Source organism: Mesoplodon mirus, assembly GCF_964341445.2.
Source record: "Mesoplodon mirus genome assembly, chromosome: 6".
NCBI classification, from domain to species: Eukaryota; Metazoa; Chordata; class Mammalia; order Artiodactyla; family Ziphiidae; genus Mesoplodon; species Mesoplodon mirus.
In genome coordinates this window covers 32,907,314-32,922,990 of record NC_138982.1, presented here as the reverse complement: position 1 = coordinate 32,922,990, position 15,677 = coordinate 32,907,314, and the positions used below count along the sequence as shown (strand labels likewise).

General features: G+C 43.1%; 1 protein-coding gene across 5 annotated transcripts in view; it reads right to left on the bottom strand.

The window, feature by feature from the left end:
* LOC309806836 (kalirin) overlaps nucleotides 1-15,677 on the bottom strand; it is a 465,266-nt gene that overhangs the window by 48,899 nt on the left and 400,690 nt on the right. For all 5 annotated transcript variants that reach the window (XM_082625795.1, XM_082625796.1, XM_082625797.1 and 2 more), the window contains exons 22-25: nucleotides 15,490-15,672; nucleotides 14,132-14,250; nucleotides 11,035-11,101; nucleotides 10,333-10,442 (exon numbers count right to left, since the gene is read on the bottom strand). In XM_082625795.1, coding sequence (XP_082481921.1) covers nucleotides 10,333-10,442; nucleotides 11,035-11,101; nucleotides 14,132-14,250; nucleotides 15,490-15,672 — 479 coding nt within the window. The remainder of the gene's footprint in view (nucleotides 1-10,332; nucleotides 10,443-11,034; nucleotides 11,102-14,131; nucleotides 14,251-15,489; nucleotides 15,673-15,677) is intronic.

Here is a 15,677-nt window from a genome sequence, read left to right as displayed (position 1 = left end):
ATCAAATAAATGATACAACAGCCTGGATCATGACATTCCACATAAGATATAAAATTGTATTCTTGCTTTAGAAGTTGCAAGGACTCTGTGACGACTCAGGGAGAGTGTCCCTCCTTCCTTGACTTATGACCCAAGGTCAGTGGCCTGGTCACTTTAGGTTAATTTTAAGTGCACAGTGGTAATTATACCCACAGAGTTGACAATTGATCTAGATGCTGAAGATGGTGCTAGAATTTTATTTAAAATCCTGGTAATTTAAATAGAGCAATACCCTGACTTTTGGTGACAGCAGGTATCGAAAACCTATGGGAGGATGCTCTGCTTGAAAATTCTCAAGAAGTGAAAGCACTTTAAAATGAGTTAAGTACATAGACTATCATTGCTACAATTAATGCCTTTCCGGAAAATGCAGGTTTTAACGGCAGCTGCCACTGCTAGCTCACCTTTCTACTGACCTGAGGCCTCACTTTCCTTCCCTCCCACAGCCAAGCTCAAGTCAAAGAGCCAGAGTTCACACCTACTCACAGTTGTGAGGGGGTCTTCCGAAGTCTCATTTTTCTCAACTTTAAATAACCTCGTGGGGATGTTGTGAGGATTTAATAAATCCACGTAGGTAAAGAACCCAAACCACTGCCTGGAATATAGCAGGCACTAAATAAACATTAGTTCTTCAGGATCAGTGCTTCCCAGTCTTAATAAGCTCCACTCCTGTAGACTTATCCCGAGAGAGCTCTCCCCACCATGCCCCTGTTGGAAAATCTATAGTAGATTACCTTCTCCTAAACCATATCCTGGGAAAATCTTGATTGGGTATTATGCAAAGATTGGATTTCAAGGTCATAGATCATGTAAGTTTGGGAAATGCTGGGCTAAACTAGTTCATTTATGGCAGGACTTCCAAAATCCTATAATATGATGAGGCACATTATAAATCTCTGAAGTATCTGATAGAGTGTGCAGTGCTTCCCAAACTTCTTTGCGAGTGGAACATTTCTGTGGGGACTTTGTCTTAAGGAACACTCTTGGAGAACCTTAGTTAGTGGTCATCACACGTGGCTGTGCACTGCCCTCTGGGTTAGGATCTGAGCATCTGTACTGTTTAGCAAAGCTCCCTGGGTAATTCTAATGCATCCAGTCCATAGGTCAGCTTTTGAAGGCAACTGTCCTATTCCAGTGTGCTTCCAGTTGTTAGATCCTACATCAGCTCTATATGATTTAATTTTTAAATAAGAAAGCTAAGAATTTTAAAAGCTATTTATTTCGTGCTGGGCATATCATTTCATAACTTTGAGTAAGATGTGCACTACCATCTCAATGTAATTGTTGATGGTAAGTGGCAGTATTAAACTCTATTTTGTTTTTTAATTTGAAGCTTATGAAGATGACAGGTTATGTACGTCTGATCAGTATCATTCTACCTACTTCAAATAGATGTGATGAGTTTAAATTAAAGCACAAGAGGTCACAACACTCTTCACAAATGATGGGATATTCCTCCTCAGCTGTTCTATAGAAACATCTTGGTCCTCACCATTTCAATAATTATATGTAATAAATCATGGGAGAACGAGCAAAGCAAGGAGTTTAAGAGTTTGCATGAATGTCTGGGGTTCTTTCAGAAATGAATAAAACTTTTAAAGAAATGTCAAGATTCAAATACTGTATGATATCACTTATATGTGGAATTTAAAAAATACAACAAACTAGTGAATATAACAAAAAAAAAGCAGACTCACAGATACAGAGAATGAACTAGTGGTTACCATGGGGAGGGGGAGGGGCAATATGGGGTAGGGGATTAAGAGATACAAGCTATTAAGTATAAAATAAGCTACAAGAATGTATTGTACAACATGGGGGATATAGCCAATATTTTATAATAACTATAACCTTTAAAATTGTGAATCACTATACTGTACACCTATAACTTATATAATAGTGTACAGCAACTACACTTCAATAAAAAAATGTCAAGATCTAAGCAGTGTCACTACTCTATTAAAGTATTACGATACAATATATTATGCAGTTACTTTATGAGGAAAATGCTTCCCTCTGACTTTGGACAGGATCCTAGGAAATGAAACCTCTAGCATTTATTGATAGAAAAGCTTTGTGAGCTTTGTCATTAAGTACTATGGAAACAGCACCATTCCAAAGGCACCCTGAGTCATTTTGATTTTGTTATTCTCGCCAAAGGTAAATTTGGCCTATATTCTTACTGCTTCTGGAGAAGTATATCGTTCACAGAGGACCTCTACATCAAGGGTGCAGCTTGCATTTAAAGGGGAGCGTATGTGATGACCTTGTGTATGTGTGCTCTCATGCATGTGCATGCACACTTGTTGGGACAAGGGGAATGAAGTTGGGGGGCAGTGCTGTGGTAACGGGGCGGGGGGGAGAAGAACAATGAGGAGGAGACAAACAAATAAAGCTGGAGGCAGCCAGGGAGAAAGGCATCAGGCTCATCTTTGCAGGCAGTCCAGGACACTGCCCCTTATCAATGCTTTCATACAAGTGGAGCTAGAGATCGTTTCTAAGGGATCCACTAGTGACCAGACAGATTCAGAGCCCATCTTGGAAGACGCTCTGGACTGCAGGCCAGGACAGCTGGTTAGCAGACTGAGCAGCTGTTAAACTAATGGAGAGTTGTGCACACTCCAGGGAAGGGACCAGATTGTTCACAAAAGTGTTTAATCAGCACAGTTTGATCACCTGGGCTGAGCCATGACAATCAGCGGGCTCTGTCCCTTTATTTCACAGCAGAAACTTCAGCTTAGGCTAGAGGTGAAGGGGTGAAGTGTGCAGGGCTGGACTCTTACTCAGCATATGCCCCACCCTCACCTCCAACCTCAAGCAGAAGTTTACCTCGCTGCACTGCTACCTGTTGAATATGTTTCGCTAATATTTCTTAAGTTTGTTTAACTTGTGTGATCAGATGAATCAAAAAGTATTGCACAGGGCCTCCCTGGTGGCGCAGTGGTTGAGAGTCCGCCTGCCGATGCAGGGGACACGGGTTCGTGCCCCGGTCCGGGAGGATCCCATATGCCGCGGAGCGGCTGGGCCCGTGAGCCATGGCTGCTGGGCCTGCGCGTCCGGAGCCTGTGCTCCGCAACGGGAGAGGCCACAACAGTGAGAGGCCCGCGTACCGCAAAAAAAAAAAAAAAAAAAAAAGTATTGCATAGGGCTTCCCTGGTGGCGCAGTGGTGGAGAGTCCGCCTGCCGATGCAGGGGACAAGGGTACGTGCCCCGGTCTGGGAAGATCCCACATGCCGTGGAGCAGCTGGGCCCGTGAGCCATGGCTGCTGAGCCTGCGCGTCCGGAGCCTGTGCTCCGCAACGGGAGAGGCCACAACAGTGAGAGGCCCGCGTACCACCAAAAAAAAAAAAAAAAAAAAAGTATTGCATAAATACAAGTTTAATGTTAAAATAAAATATAAACAATCTCACATTTAATGTTATTCATAGCCGTTGATAGCCTGTTTAGCAACTAGGCAAGGACGCTAAGCAGTTAGTGTGTACAAGTGAAATGAACATGACTTGAACACCCCAAATGAATGTTTAGACTTTGTCTTGCTTTGGGTACTCCCCAATATCTATAACCAGCACCAATGTCGATGGCTTACTGAGAAACAATAGCAACAAAATCACAGCTAAATTTTTTTTAGGGCCCTTCTGATGGGTAAGGCCTCAGTTATCCCTTAGAGTATGGGTTTAGGGCCCAAGAAAAATCACAAGTTTTCCCCTTCCTCTTCGCTTGGCATTTGAATATTAAGAAAATGACAGTGTGACTTAATAGGGAGTTATGAAGACTTGGATTCTTTGGCTGTGTTACTAATTGGTTTGTGCAGGTCACGAAATTTTGTAAGCTCCAGTTTCTATAAAACAAGGGAATAGGATAGAACGAGATTTTCTTGGAGTGTGAAAAAAGCATAGAAAGCACAGAATACGCGTATTTTGAAGCAAGGGGTGTGTGTGTGGGAAGGAGTAGGAGAGGCAATGGAGGAGAAGGCAGCTGCAGCCTGGCAGTGTGGCCTCCAGAAGGGGATGTGACCTGCACATCCCTTTTCTCACCACTTGGTGGAGCCAGCTCCTCACCTTGTAGCTACAGATCTACCCTCTGTGTTTCAAGGGGTTGTAAAATCAATTTAGTGGGTGGAAACCAGCATTAAAAAGGAAGGAGAATGGAACCTAATCCAAAATATCAGAGTGCATCACACATAGTGAGGGTGTTATTTTGGAGGACTTAATTTTCCTCTTATATATAATGTATAAGCATATGCATATCAGGACATGATATATAATTTTTCTTTGGTTCATGATCAAAAATATTTGAAAAGCACTTTGCTGATGCTCCTGCCTGCAACAGGACACAGGGAGGTCTAGGTCTTTATCCATCTCTCTCCCTCCCTCTCACCCTCGACCCTCCCCCTTTCTCCCTCTCTATTGATCTACCATCTCCCTCTAGTAGTGCCCCCCTTTCCCCCCTTCCTTCCTCTCTCCTTCTCCCCATCTCTTCTTTCCCCTTGTTATCCACTGTTCTCACTTCTCCTCTCTCCAGGTATTTTACCCCACCTTCCCACTCACTCCGTCTCTCCTGCCTTCCTTCGTGCTCTCCTACACCACCATTTCTGACTCATACCATCTCCACCCACCACCTCTCCCCTCCTGAGCCTCAATCTCACAGACACAGACGTGACAAGACACAGTCTAAGTAGGAGTGTGATGGCCAGACCTCCCCCATCCTTGACCCAGGATTCAGACTCACTCCCAAACGCCTCCCATTGCCTCTCGGCCTCCCTCCTAGACTTCACCACTCTCCTCCCTGAAAGGGCCTGTGTTCAAACTCTCCTCCATCATCAAGGGAGCTGTGCCTGGTTGTACAAATCCCACTGGTTATTTAAATTCCATCTCAAATGCCCCTCCCCTGGGAAGCCTTCCTGTTACTCCAACAGAGACTATTCTCTTTGCTCCTTTGATCTGCACTTCTGCTCACCTCCACCCTTATCACCAGTACCTCACTTATTCCCAGAACTCAGAGGGCAGAGCCTTGGTTAGGTTCCCCACTGGGTACCAACTCCATCTCCAAACCAGTGCAAGGCTGACCTCACGGTGGAACTCCTGGGAGATCATGGAAGTGTGGGCCTGGTTCGGTGGTTCACCAGCATCTCCCATCGTTCCCCCCAACCTTGTCTTCTCCTGCCCTGCTGCACACCACCCTCTGCTCCCACTGACCCCAGCTACTTGGTGCCCTGGAAGGCTGCCCTGGGCCTGACCAGTGTCTCAGCTCAGTCCCACTTAGCCCTGGCCCTGGCCCTCAGCCTTGGGCCAGGGAACACTAGGCTGGTAGGGCAGTGGGTGGTGGCCAAGTCCAAATCTAATAGCTTGTGGCCGGACCTGGAGGAGGGAGTTTGCAGAAGGGTTATCCAGCCCTGGTTGTTGGTCCCCTACCTGTCTTTCCAACCCTTGCTGAAAACTGACTTATTTCAGGTCATTATTGTAAGGGTGTGTGACCTGGATGACACACCTATGGAAGAAATGGGTTGAAGTGTTCCTCAAATTTGAGGATGCACATGGAAGCTGGTTAGATATGAATCAAACAAACCAGATTTGGCAGTGCCAGCTGGTGGTCTATGGAGTAGGGGAGGGGGAGAGAGCACTGACGTGGGAAACCCAGCCCCTGGAATCTACACCTAATCTTTCAAGGGGGAGATGTCACGTACTGGGCAAGTCACTGGCCCCTCTCTGGGTCTCAGTGTCCTTATCTGTAAAAGGAAATGGTTGTACTTGATGGTCAGGAAGACCTTCTGATCCCTGACAGCAGATATTTTATAAAAATGTTATTGTCCAGACTCACATATGTCCATATCTCCAAAAACTGAAAAGGAAAAAGTAACATTCAGATTTAACCAAAGGTGATGAGCATTTTAAACAAACAGCTGTCCTTATCAAAGCTGAAAATCTAATACAAGCCAAACTGAAAATAAATGATTTTCCCACATCATGAGCTGTAGGCCATAGTGGGGAGACAGCATTAGCAAAATCATTACCGTTTGGGGGATCTATTTATGGCACGTACTCCCTTATCCGAGAGCTCCCAGAATGCTTAGCAAAATGCAATAGAAATGGATCTAGTTTTTGAGTAGATAAGTTTCATGATCTTTACATTTAGTTGTATAATAAAGAGATATAGTATGAAAATAGGGAGAGTGGAGGGTAAAACCTAAGTATCATTCCACTTAAACCTCCAATTTGTGTTAAAATGACTACTTGTAGGTATTAAATTCTATAGAGTGAATTGTTCTTCTTTATAGAAATTTTGGTACTTGGGAATTTCTCCATTCCATACCTATAGAGACAAAGGTCCTAGAGAAAGATCACATACATACAACTACTCTTTTTATTTTTTATTTTTTGTGGTACACGGGCCTCTCACTGTTGTGGTCTCTCCCGTTGCGGAGCACAGGCTCTGAACACGCAGGCCCAGCAGCCATGGCTCACGGGCCCAGCCGCTCCGCAGCATGTGGGATCTTCCCGGACCAGGGCACGAACCCGCGTCCCCTGCATTGGTGGCAGATTCTTAACCACTGCACCACCAGGGAAGCCCCCATACAACTACTCTTGATTGTCATTTTCCAAAGTGACACCATTTAAAAGGATCAATACTAACTAGCTGAGATATTTAACATATTCACCCTTGGTGTAGGTACTAACCTCCTAGTGACTCAGCTAATTTGGTTGTGCAGGCAGTGTCAATCTCAACCCCTCTGCCTTTCAATCTCTCTGTCTCCCAATCTTCCTCCCTCCCTTACTCTTTCCTTCACTCTCTCTCTGGAGTACAGGCAGATAACGTGAGCTATGCACTAGAAATCAGAAGAGTCTGCTTCTCTGTTAGCACTTAATTATAAATTTGAGGGCTTCCCTGGTGGCGCAGTGGTTGAGAGTCCACCTGCCGATGCAGGGGACGCGGGTTCGTGCCCCGGTCCGGGAAAATCCCACATGCCGCGGAGCAGCTGGGCCCATGAGCCATGGCTGCTGAGCCTGCGCGTCCGGAGCCTGTGCTCCGCAACGGGAGAGGCCACAACAGTGAGAGGCCCGCGTACCGCAAAAAAAAAAAAAAATTGAAAAGATGCAAGCAACTGGGGTTAAAAAGAACCTTTTGATATCTTCAGGTTAAAAAGTGACCATTTCAGAAAAGTATTCCTGAAGAGCAAACAAGTGTTTGGACCACTATCTGGCCTTCCCATTAAGAAGTACCCAGGAAACTCCTTCATTTAGACATGAAAATGTTTTGCTTGTCTAGAAGGTTCTGATAGTGGTGGGGAAAAATAATGGTTTTCCATGTCTTGAGGTTTTCATAAACAAAAGACTGAATTATGACTTGAATGGCATTAGCCATAAGTCTGCAAATTGTAATTCTATTTTAAACCCATCCATCCATTCATCCATCCAACAAATATTTACTTAAAGTTTACTGTGTGCCAGGCATTGGGGTTATGCAGTGAAAGACATGGTCTCTTACGGAGTTCACAGTTTCTGCATTTTCAAAGTTGGCTTAATTGCCATTTTATCTCTTACTTATTAGAGATTTTAGAGGTGTTATGCCTTCTACATTAATCAAACTTTGTATGGCACAAGTAGACAGCATAAGTTATGAACAGAGTAAAGCCTTAGTTCTCCAGATCCTGTAGGGAATTAATATGCAGCTTGATTTTCTTGAATGTTCCCTTAAATTGTGGATTATTTAAAACATATTTTTTGGTGGATAGCTTTCTAAACGCATTACAAGTTCCGTGCTTTCTCATGCAGAATATATCAATGATTCAGGATTATTACTAATATATTAGTATGCTATATTTTAATATATGGCTGTGTTGGGCTCTATATTGGGACATAGGATCATGTGCACCAATATAGAATAGCCCTTGACCACTATGATTTTTGGGTTCTTTGGCCTTTTTTTTTTTTTTTTTTTTGGCAGTTTTTCTTTCTTTCCTGTCAGGTATTGGTGTCAAGCTACTTGCTCAAGTTCTTGATTCTTATTTGCTGTTTCTAAATTGCTATGGGCTTGGAAACAATCTAACCAAGAAGTAAAGAGGCTTACAGGGAGGATAGAAAGGAGTTCCTATGGAAAGATAAAAACTTTATCCTTAGGATATCTCTTTGGGTTGCTCAGAGGCTGGTTTTTATCTTCTTCCTGTTTCTCTAATGTTATACATAGGTAACATTTGCTGGGTAGCTGTGCTCTTGATCACTGAATTAACTCCTCTCTACAGAATGCAACATTCCATAAGGTTTAACTTGACTTTTTTATTTTATGGGTTTCTTAGAACTATATTTTGTAACTGGTAAGTAGATTTCTAGCTATTTAAAAGACTACCAAACTGCTTGCCATGATTTATTGGAGTGATACCAGTAAACCAGAAAAAGGCGTGGTTATGCTAGATATTTTGTTAGAATTGGTCAGTTTTGAAATGAAGAGTCTTTCCCCTTATACATTGATTTGGCAAAAACAAGGCTCACGAGAAGTACATGTATTGATCTCTAGATTTCTATACCTTGTCAACTTGGTAGGAATATGAGGAAAGTGAGACTTTTGATTAAATCCCAGAGATCATACATCAGAAAAGAAAAGTAACATGACTTACTGCTTTCCAGGCTGATGTCTTCCCAGATATCCTGGGGAGATGGGATAATACTCAGCTGAGTTCAGATGATGGAATTTGGGGTCAATGGTCAAGATGGTTTTATTGGGATCTTATTAAACAGACATGAGGAGAGAATATTTCTATGTCTGGAGATTTCCAGACAAACCATATAGAGAGTGTTAAAATTTGGATTAAAAAAAAAGACTGGGAACTTTTATCAAGTACTCCAGAAAGTCAGAAGGTAATTTCACCCTAGAGCTTACTGCTTTCATAATCTGAAAGGGGAGCTACACATTTTATGTTCTCCTTAAACTAATGCCATTTGATGACATTACAGGGGATTAATCATCAGGAGAGGACAAGAGAGGAGTGACTCTCCACCCCCTTCTTTAGACCTTTTAGAACTTAGGATCCTTTTATGCCCAACTCTTACCTCTTAGTCATTCTTAGCAAAGGGCCACACTGAGGTCTCATTTTCTAGAGCTGGGCTGTGCAGTATGGTAGCCACTTGCCACCTATATTTATTAAACAAAGTTGAAAATGCTGTTTTCAGTAACAATAGTCACATTTCAAGTGTTCACTAGGCACACATGACCAGTGGCTACTGTACTGGACAGCACAGACACGGAACATTTCCATCACTGCACAGAGCTCGATGGCGCAGTGCTGTTTTAGAATCTTGCCTCAGGAGGGCTGCTACACCGGTGCCCACTGCCTCCCCTGGACCTCTCCGAGCTGGCAGTTTCATCTTCAGCATGACTGCTTAATTCAGTCAAATCCTTGACTAGCCTGACCCTAGGACTTCCTCCAGACTGTATCCTACAACACTGAATCTCTACCTCAACCCTTCTCTGCAACAGGGTCCTGAGAGAGCTCTAGGACTTTATGTCAACATTATTTCTCATGTCTTGAGGTTTCCTCTGTACTTTGGAAACTGAATTATTTCCATAAGCTGGTTATGTAACTAATCAACCAATGTTCTTGCTGACCCTCTGTTAATGACGGAACATGTTTAGTATGCTGTGGGAAAGATATTTAAATCAAGTTGGGAGCTAGAAAAAATGAATTGTGAGGTTTTAGAGCTCTATGATTCTACTGATTTCAACAAAACATAGAGGGTTGACTGATGTTCCCCCATAAGCTGTCAAGAAATATGTTCCATTAGATAGTTAGTTTGATTATCTATCTATCTATCTATCATCTGTTGTTGTTTTGGTTGAGGGTGGGGAAAATGAGGTAGTTAAGGATGGAGGAAGTATTTAGGTTGAAAGAAAACTTCAGTGGAATTTGAAACCTAAGGCCCACAGAGTAGGACGGTTAGCCTCAGATGAATTCTAATGTCAGGATTCCCAATAGTTTTAATGAGCAGAAGCTACTTTTACTTCCTCAAGGCCTGGCTATCATTCTGATTGGGTCTGAAGATGTTGGCAGGTAGGTCCCTCAGGACACTGGGGAGAGACACTGCTGAATACTTGACTTCACCCTCCACTAGGAATTCTGGACCATTGCAGAGAAAGAAGTGTGAGTGAGAAAGAAGTCTGACAGCCACTGACTTAGAAAATTTAATGGGCCATACTTTACCAGGCAAGATTTCCCAATCAGCTTTGGCCCACTTGTTGGGAAAGCCCTGCTGTTGGGTATTTATGGCCCTGAGTGTGCTCCACTGAAACCCTCTGCCAACCTACTTGTTATGAAAATCGTAGATCTCTTGGATGTTGCCAAAGATGATATGCTCCTTATTAAGGACCCCAGGGGGGATCTCCTCCACACCACTGGTCATTTCCCATAGGTAGGTCTGTAAGACAGCAACAGTTCCGTCACTGGCAAGCACTGCCACGTGAAATACACACAAAACAAGCAGGGCCTCAAACCTGTGGGATAAGGCTCAGACTGGGAATGCATGTAGAGCCTAAAAAGTGAGATGGTAAATAAGCAGAATGGAAAGAACGAAAACCTGAATGTTCCATTATTGTGAACTGTTGCTAGGGAAATTCACATCCCAGACTTTAGCAAGAACACAAACTCCACAGTCTTCTTATTTATTAAATGTGTTTGAGTCTGACTGTGTGTCGGGGGGAGGATGCAGATTTTTAGACTCAACTTAAGTTCATTGACTGTGTCATAGATTTTATTTTGAATTCAAGTGTGTTATATGCTTTTTTTTTTTTTTTTTGCTGGGCCTAGTTCCAGTCTGAGAAAAGTTTCTTTCCAAAGCACTTTAAACTCCCATGCAATTATTATTGACTCTGGGAGAAAGATGTCCTCTGGTTGGTTTTTTATTCTTCAAGCTTCGGGAGAAGACAGAGTACTGAGCTCCTCTCCAGGACTTGATGTGGCAAGGATGTCAGTTTCTAATACAGCTGAGAACTGATGACCGCAAGACTTACCTCTAAGCACTCGTGTAAGTCCCTCACATAAGCCTTCTCTGTCTGAAGCAGTTCCGCCATAATGAATCTAGAAGGAAGCAAATGGGCTTTTAGTTGGTTAGAGATGTAATACCTCCCTTCCTTCAAACTTCACTTCCCCCACCCCAGCATTTATGACATTCTTGAATGTCCTATTTTTCTACTTTACCAATATACATCTCTTCCTTTGAGTCCCTCTCACTCTGATCATTTGCTCTGTGTCCCTTCAGAATGTTTGTGCTCAGCTAGTTCCATACTCTTTTCCCTTTTTACCCCCACCCAGTTCTACCATGTTGTGATTCTGTGCTGATACGTGTGTGCTCTCAGTTGCACATCTGTGTGTGTGTGTGCACATAAGCTTGTAGTGCCACTCCCACTCATTCTCACCAACTAGACACCAACTCAGCTTCCTATGTTCCTCTTACTGTAGCTCCCAGAATGATGATTCCTGCTGAGTAGAATTGCTGACTTACACCAAAACAGTTCCCAGTCTCACAGGTTAAACCAGGTTTAAAAGCCAGAAACAGATGCCCAAGACACCACCGCCAAGACTGGGGGTTAGCAAACTTTTTCTGGAAAGAGCCAGAGAGTAACTATTTGTGGGCCATTCAGTCTCTGTCACAACCACTCAGCTTTGCTGTTGTGTGTGAAAGAAGCCACAGACAATATGTTAAAAAAGTAAGTCTGGCTGTGTTCCAATAAAACTATTTATGAACAGAAAAGAATTTCATCTAATTTTCATGTCACAAAATATTCTTCTTGTTTTGATAGTTTTCAACCATTTAAAAATATAAAAAAATAATTTTTAGCTTACAGACTATATAAAACAGGTGGTGGACCAGATGTGGCTTGTAGGCCATAGCGTGCTGACCTCTGGCTTCTAATGGGGTTATTTTACATCACAAACTGATGTGCATGAGGCTGAGCATGTGATCCCAAGCACAGCACAAGCTAATGATATTAACTGACTACTCTTCAGTCTCCCAAAAAGAGAAGTTGTGCTACACATATGCAAGGGGAAGGCCCCTTCCTCCTTGGACCCCCAAACAACACAATGTACCCGTGCGGGCGTTCAACTCACGATGCGTGGCTTCACTGTAGTGTACTTACGCCACTTTCTTTCTTTGATAAATTTGTTTTAGAAATGGTGCTTCCTAGCTGGCATGTGATATGCAATAATATCTAATTTAGCACAAAATATATTTTTATATATTTATCTTAGATTTTCCATGTCATTTTTTCATGGAACTTCATAATGAGAATCCCTATTTACAAGGTGTTCCATCACATAAAAATTTTGAGAAAGATTATCCCGAGTGTTCCCTGTTGGAGATTTCAGAAGAAATATTAAAATGAGCAGCATCTTTTCCTGAACCTTTATCTTGGTGGGATTTTCCTTAAAGCAAAACTTTGTTGTAGCAGTAGCCTTCCTATTAAATTATTGATTTTAAAAATTCCCTTTTGCAGGAGTTAATGAGCCACTCTCTTGTTAGTCTTGCTCTATTGGTAGAGTGGAAAGTCCATGAGCTTTGAAGTCAGACATCCAGGAACTGAATTATGACTGTCATTTCCTAGAGGCAGGACTTGCTTCTCCAAGCCCCAGACTCCTTACTTATAAAACAGCTGATCACACAGGGCTGCTGCAAGGATTAAACAAGATCCTATAAGCAAAGTTCCTAGTACACTGTAAGTGCTTGGTAAACAAAGAAAGAAGGAAGATCAGAAGGAACGTAATCCCACTTGCTTTGAAAAGTTGTCTTTGATTTTACTGCCTTGGGTTCTGGCATGCCTCTACCTTCTTCCTTTTTCTCCATCTGCTTCCTGCAGTTTTTCCTGTTTTTCTTCATAATTTAGCTCCACTACCCTCTACCCCATTTTGTTTTATTTTCCACCCACCCTTTACCATCCTCTGGCTATTTGGTGTCTCAAAGACAGCCCAGCAGGAAGATCTGGCCATGTGTTGTCTCCTCATTTCCTTCTCTGTTATGGGTTGAATTGTGTCTCCCCCAAAATGCATATGTTGGGTCCCAACCACCAGTACCTCACAATGTGACCTTATTTAGAGACAGTCACTGCAGATGCAATTTAAGATGAGGTCATACTGGAGTAGGGTGGGCCCCCGTTCCAAAATGACTGGTATCCTTAAAATGGGGGGAAGTCTACACAGGCCTGTATTCAGGGAGGACGCCATGTGAACATGAAGATGGCCATCTGTAAGTCAGGGAGAAAGGCCTGGAGCAGAGTCTTCCCTCCCGCCCTCAGAAGGAATCAACCCAGCCAACAACTTGATTTCAGACTTCCAGCCTCCAGAACTGTGAGACAATACATTTCTGTTGTTTAAAGCACCTGATTCGTCATACTTTCTTTTTTTTCTTTTCTTTTTTTTTTTTTTTTTTTGTGGTACCCGGGCCTCTCACTGTTGTGGCCTCTCCCGTAGTGGAGCACAGGTTCCGGACACGCAGGCTCAGCAGCCATGGCTCACGGGCCCAGCCGCTCCACGGCATGTGGGATCTTCCCAGACCGGGGCACGAACCCGTGTCCCCTGCATCGGCAGGCGGACTCTCAACCACTGCGCCACCAGGGAAGCCCCGTCATACTTTCTTACAGCAGCCCAGATGAAACATAGCTCTGACTTCACAGACCAGCTTGAGTTTCTTCAGTTCCAAGGGACCTATGGTCTTACTTCATTTTGATAAAATCAACTACAGAGGACTTCTTAATCTTAGAACACACCATTTTTTTCCAGCATTACCCAAAAGGAATGCCAAAATACTCTTCATAAAGCCCTTGCATATCTCTAGCTATGTGTAACTTTGTAACACTGATATAAAGAAAGCAGAGTGATCAAGACACGGTTTGTAAGGTTGACATGGTTCATTGTTTCTTCTGTCCAATGCCCTAAAGTTCTTGGTTAGTGTGAAATGTGGGTGGAAGCATCATGTCTGTCCATTCCAACCTCTGTAGGTGGTCATGGGGACACAGCAAGCTGTCTAAAGGGACGGGTGGCAGTGAAAACCAAGCATAGCCTTGAGGAGCCTGCCAGGCGGTGGAACCATCTCATGCCCAACCCCCCACATACTCTTTCTTCCGGGCTGATTTCCGCTTCTCTTCATTGACCTCATGGTTGGCATCCCGGAGCTTGACCTCACGATCTGAAAGGCTTGCTGGGATGATATCCAGCTCCAGGTCCTTGTTATCCTACACACACAGAGATCGCAGAGGTCACCTTGGAGATGCTTTGGGAAAGCAACTCACCAGAGTTGGTGGAGGTGGGGGAAGGGAAGAACAGAGAAAGATATTACGGAGAAGGATAAGAAGATGCGGAATCCCACCAACTGCTACCCACAAGCACTCTTCTTCATGGGATAATTTTTTTTTCAAATAAGAAAAGTATAAAATGTTCAGGTCAAAGGCTCAGGGATAATATCCACAACAAAGAAAAAGAATGCACACATTTGATAATTAGTGTCATATTTCCTCAAGGAGTTGGGCCTGATTAGATCTACACACACACACACAGGTCCAAGATTGATGATTAACCATTAAAACAGATGTGAAACAGAAATGTAAAAAGATATAAAACTTTCATTTGTCAAGGGAAAATAATAAAAGTAAATATTTTTATTTAAACAAGCAACTTCCCTTGGAAATAGAAAGCTAAATGATAGAACAATTACTGAATTTTCTAATTGCCCATCCATGCTTATTTCAACCACCGTTTGGTATTTATATAGAATAAAAACCTCTAGGAAAAACATCTCACAGGTTAAAGCCTGGGGGAGACGTTAATTCCCCCAATCTTTGTGGTCTGACCACTTTATTCTCTAGTCTGCTGTGCTTCAGCGTATGAGCCTATTTAAAGATTTAAGAATTAGAAATCCTAGGATTAAATTGCCAGTCTGTATTTAGCTCTTAATTCATAGGTTAATGACCCCTATTATAAAGAGGAGATTAAAAGTCAGTCTTCCTTTGCTTCCTGGAAAATAGTACTTCTTTTCAGTTGAAATGTCAAATAGACTTTATACAAATTGCATACCTTATTCTTGAAAGAGCACTATTATACATACTGAGGACTCTAATCATTTGCTGATTAACATAATTGGGTGGAAGACAGTACTGATGAAGCCAAGATAAAGGGTTTAATCCTCAAAGTCAACAGTTAACTCTACACATAGAAAAACTCTGTTCTGTAGCCACAGGCCCTAGCCCTGGCCAGCCAATTTTGCACTGCATATAGCACCAGGCATGGGGAGCTGGAAGCCAATGGCTCAGCAAGATCCAGTCCCTCCAGGAGAAAGACAACACAGGGCAAGTGCTCTAGGGGTCAACAGCTCAGGGAGATTCCTCTGCAAACCCAGCTTCCCTCCACAGCAATGAACAGCAGTACTGAGGGAGGTGAGAAAGGAGGATGTCCCAGCTGGGCAATCCCACACCTACCTCTGTGTTGACTCCAAGGGCTTTCTCCAGAGAGTACCGGTACTTTCCCATCCTCAAGGAGAAGTCTCTGTAATGCTTGTCCACCGTGGTCACCCATTTCCTGATCTCTGTGGCATGAATGTGGCCTTTTTCCACAAAGCTATCGGCCAGCTGAATCAGGAGTTTCACCTTCTCCTTTGTTTGCTGCC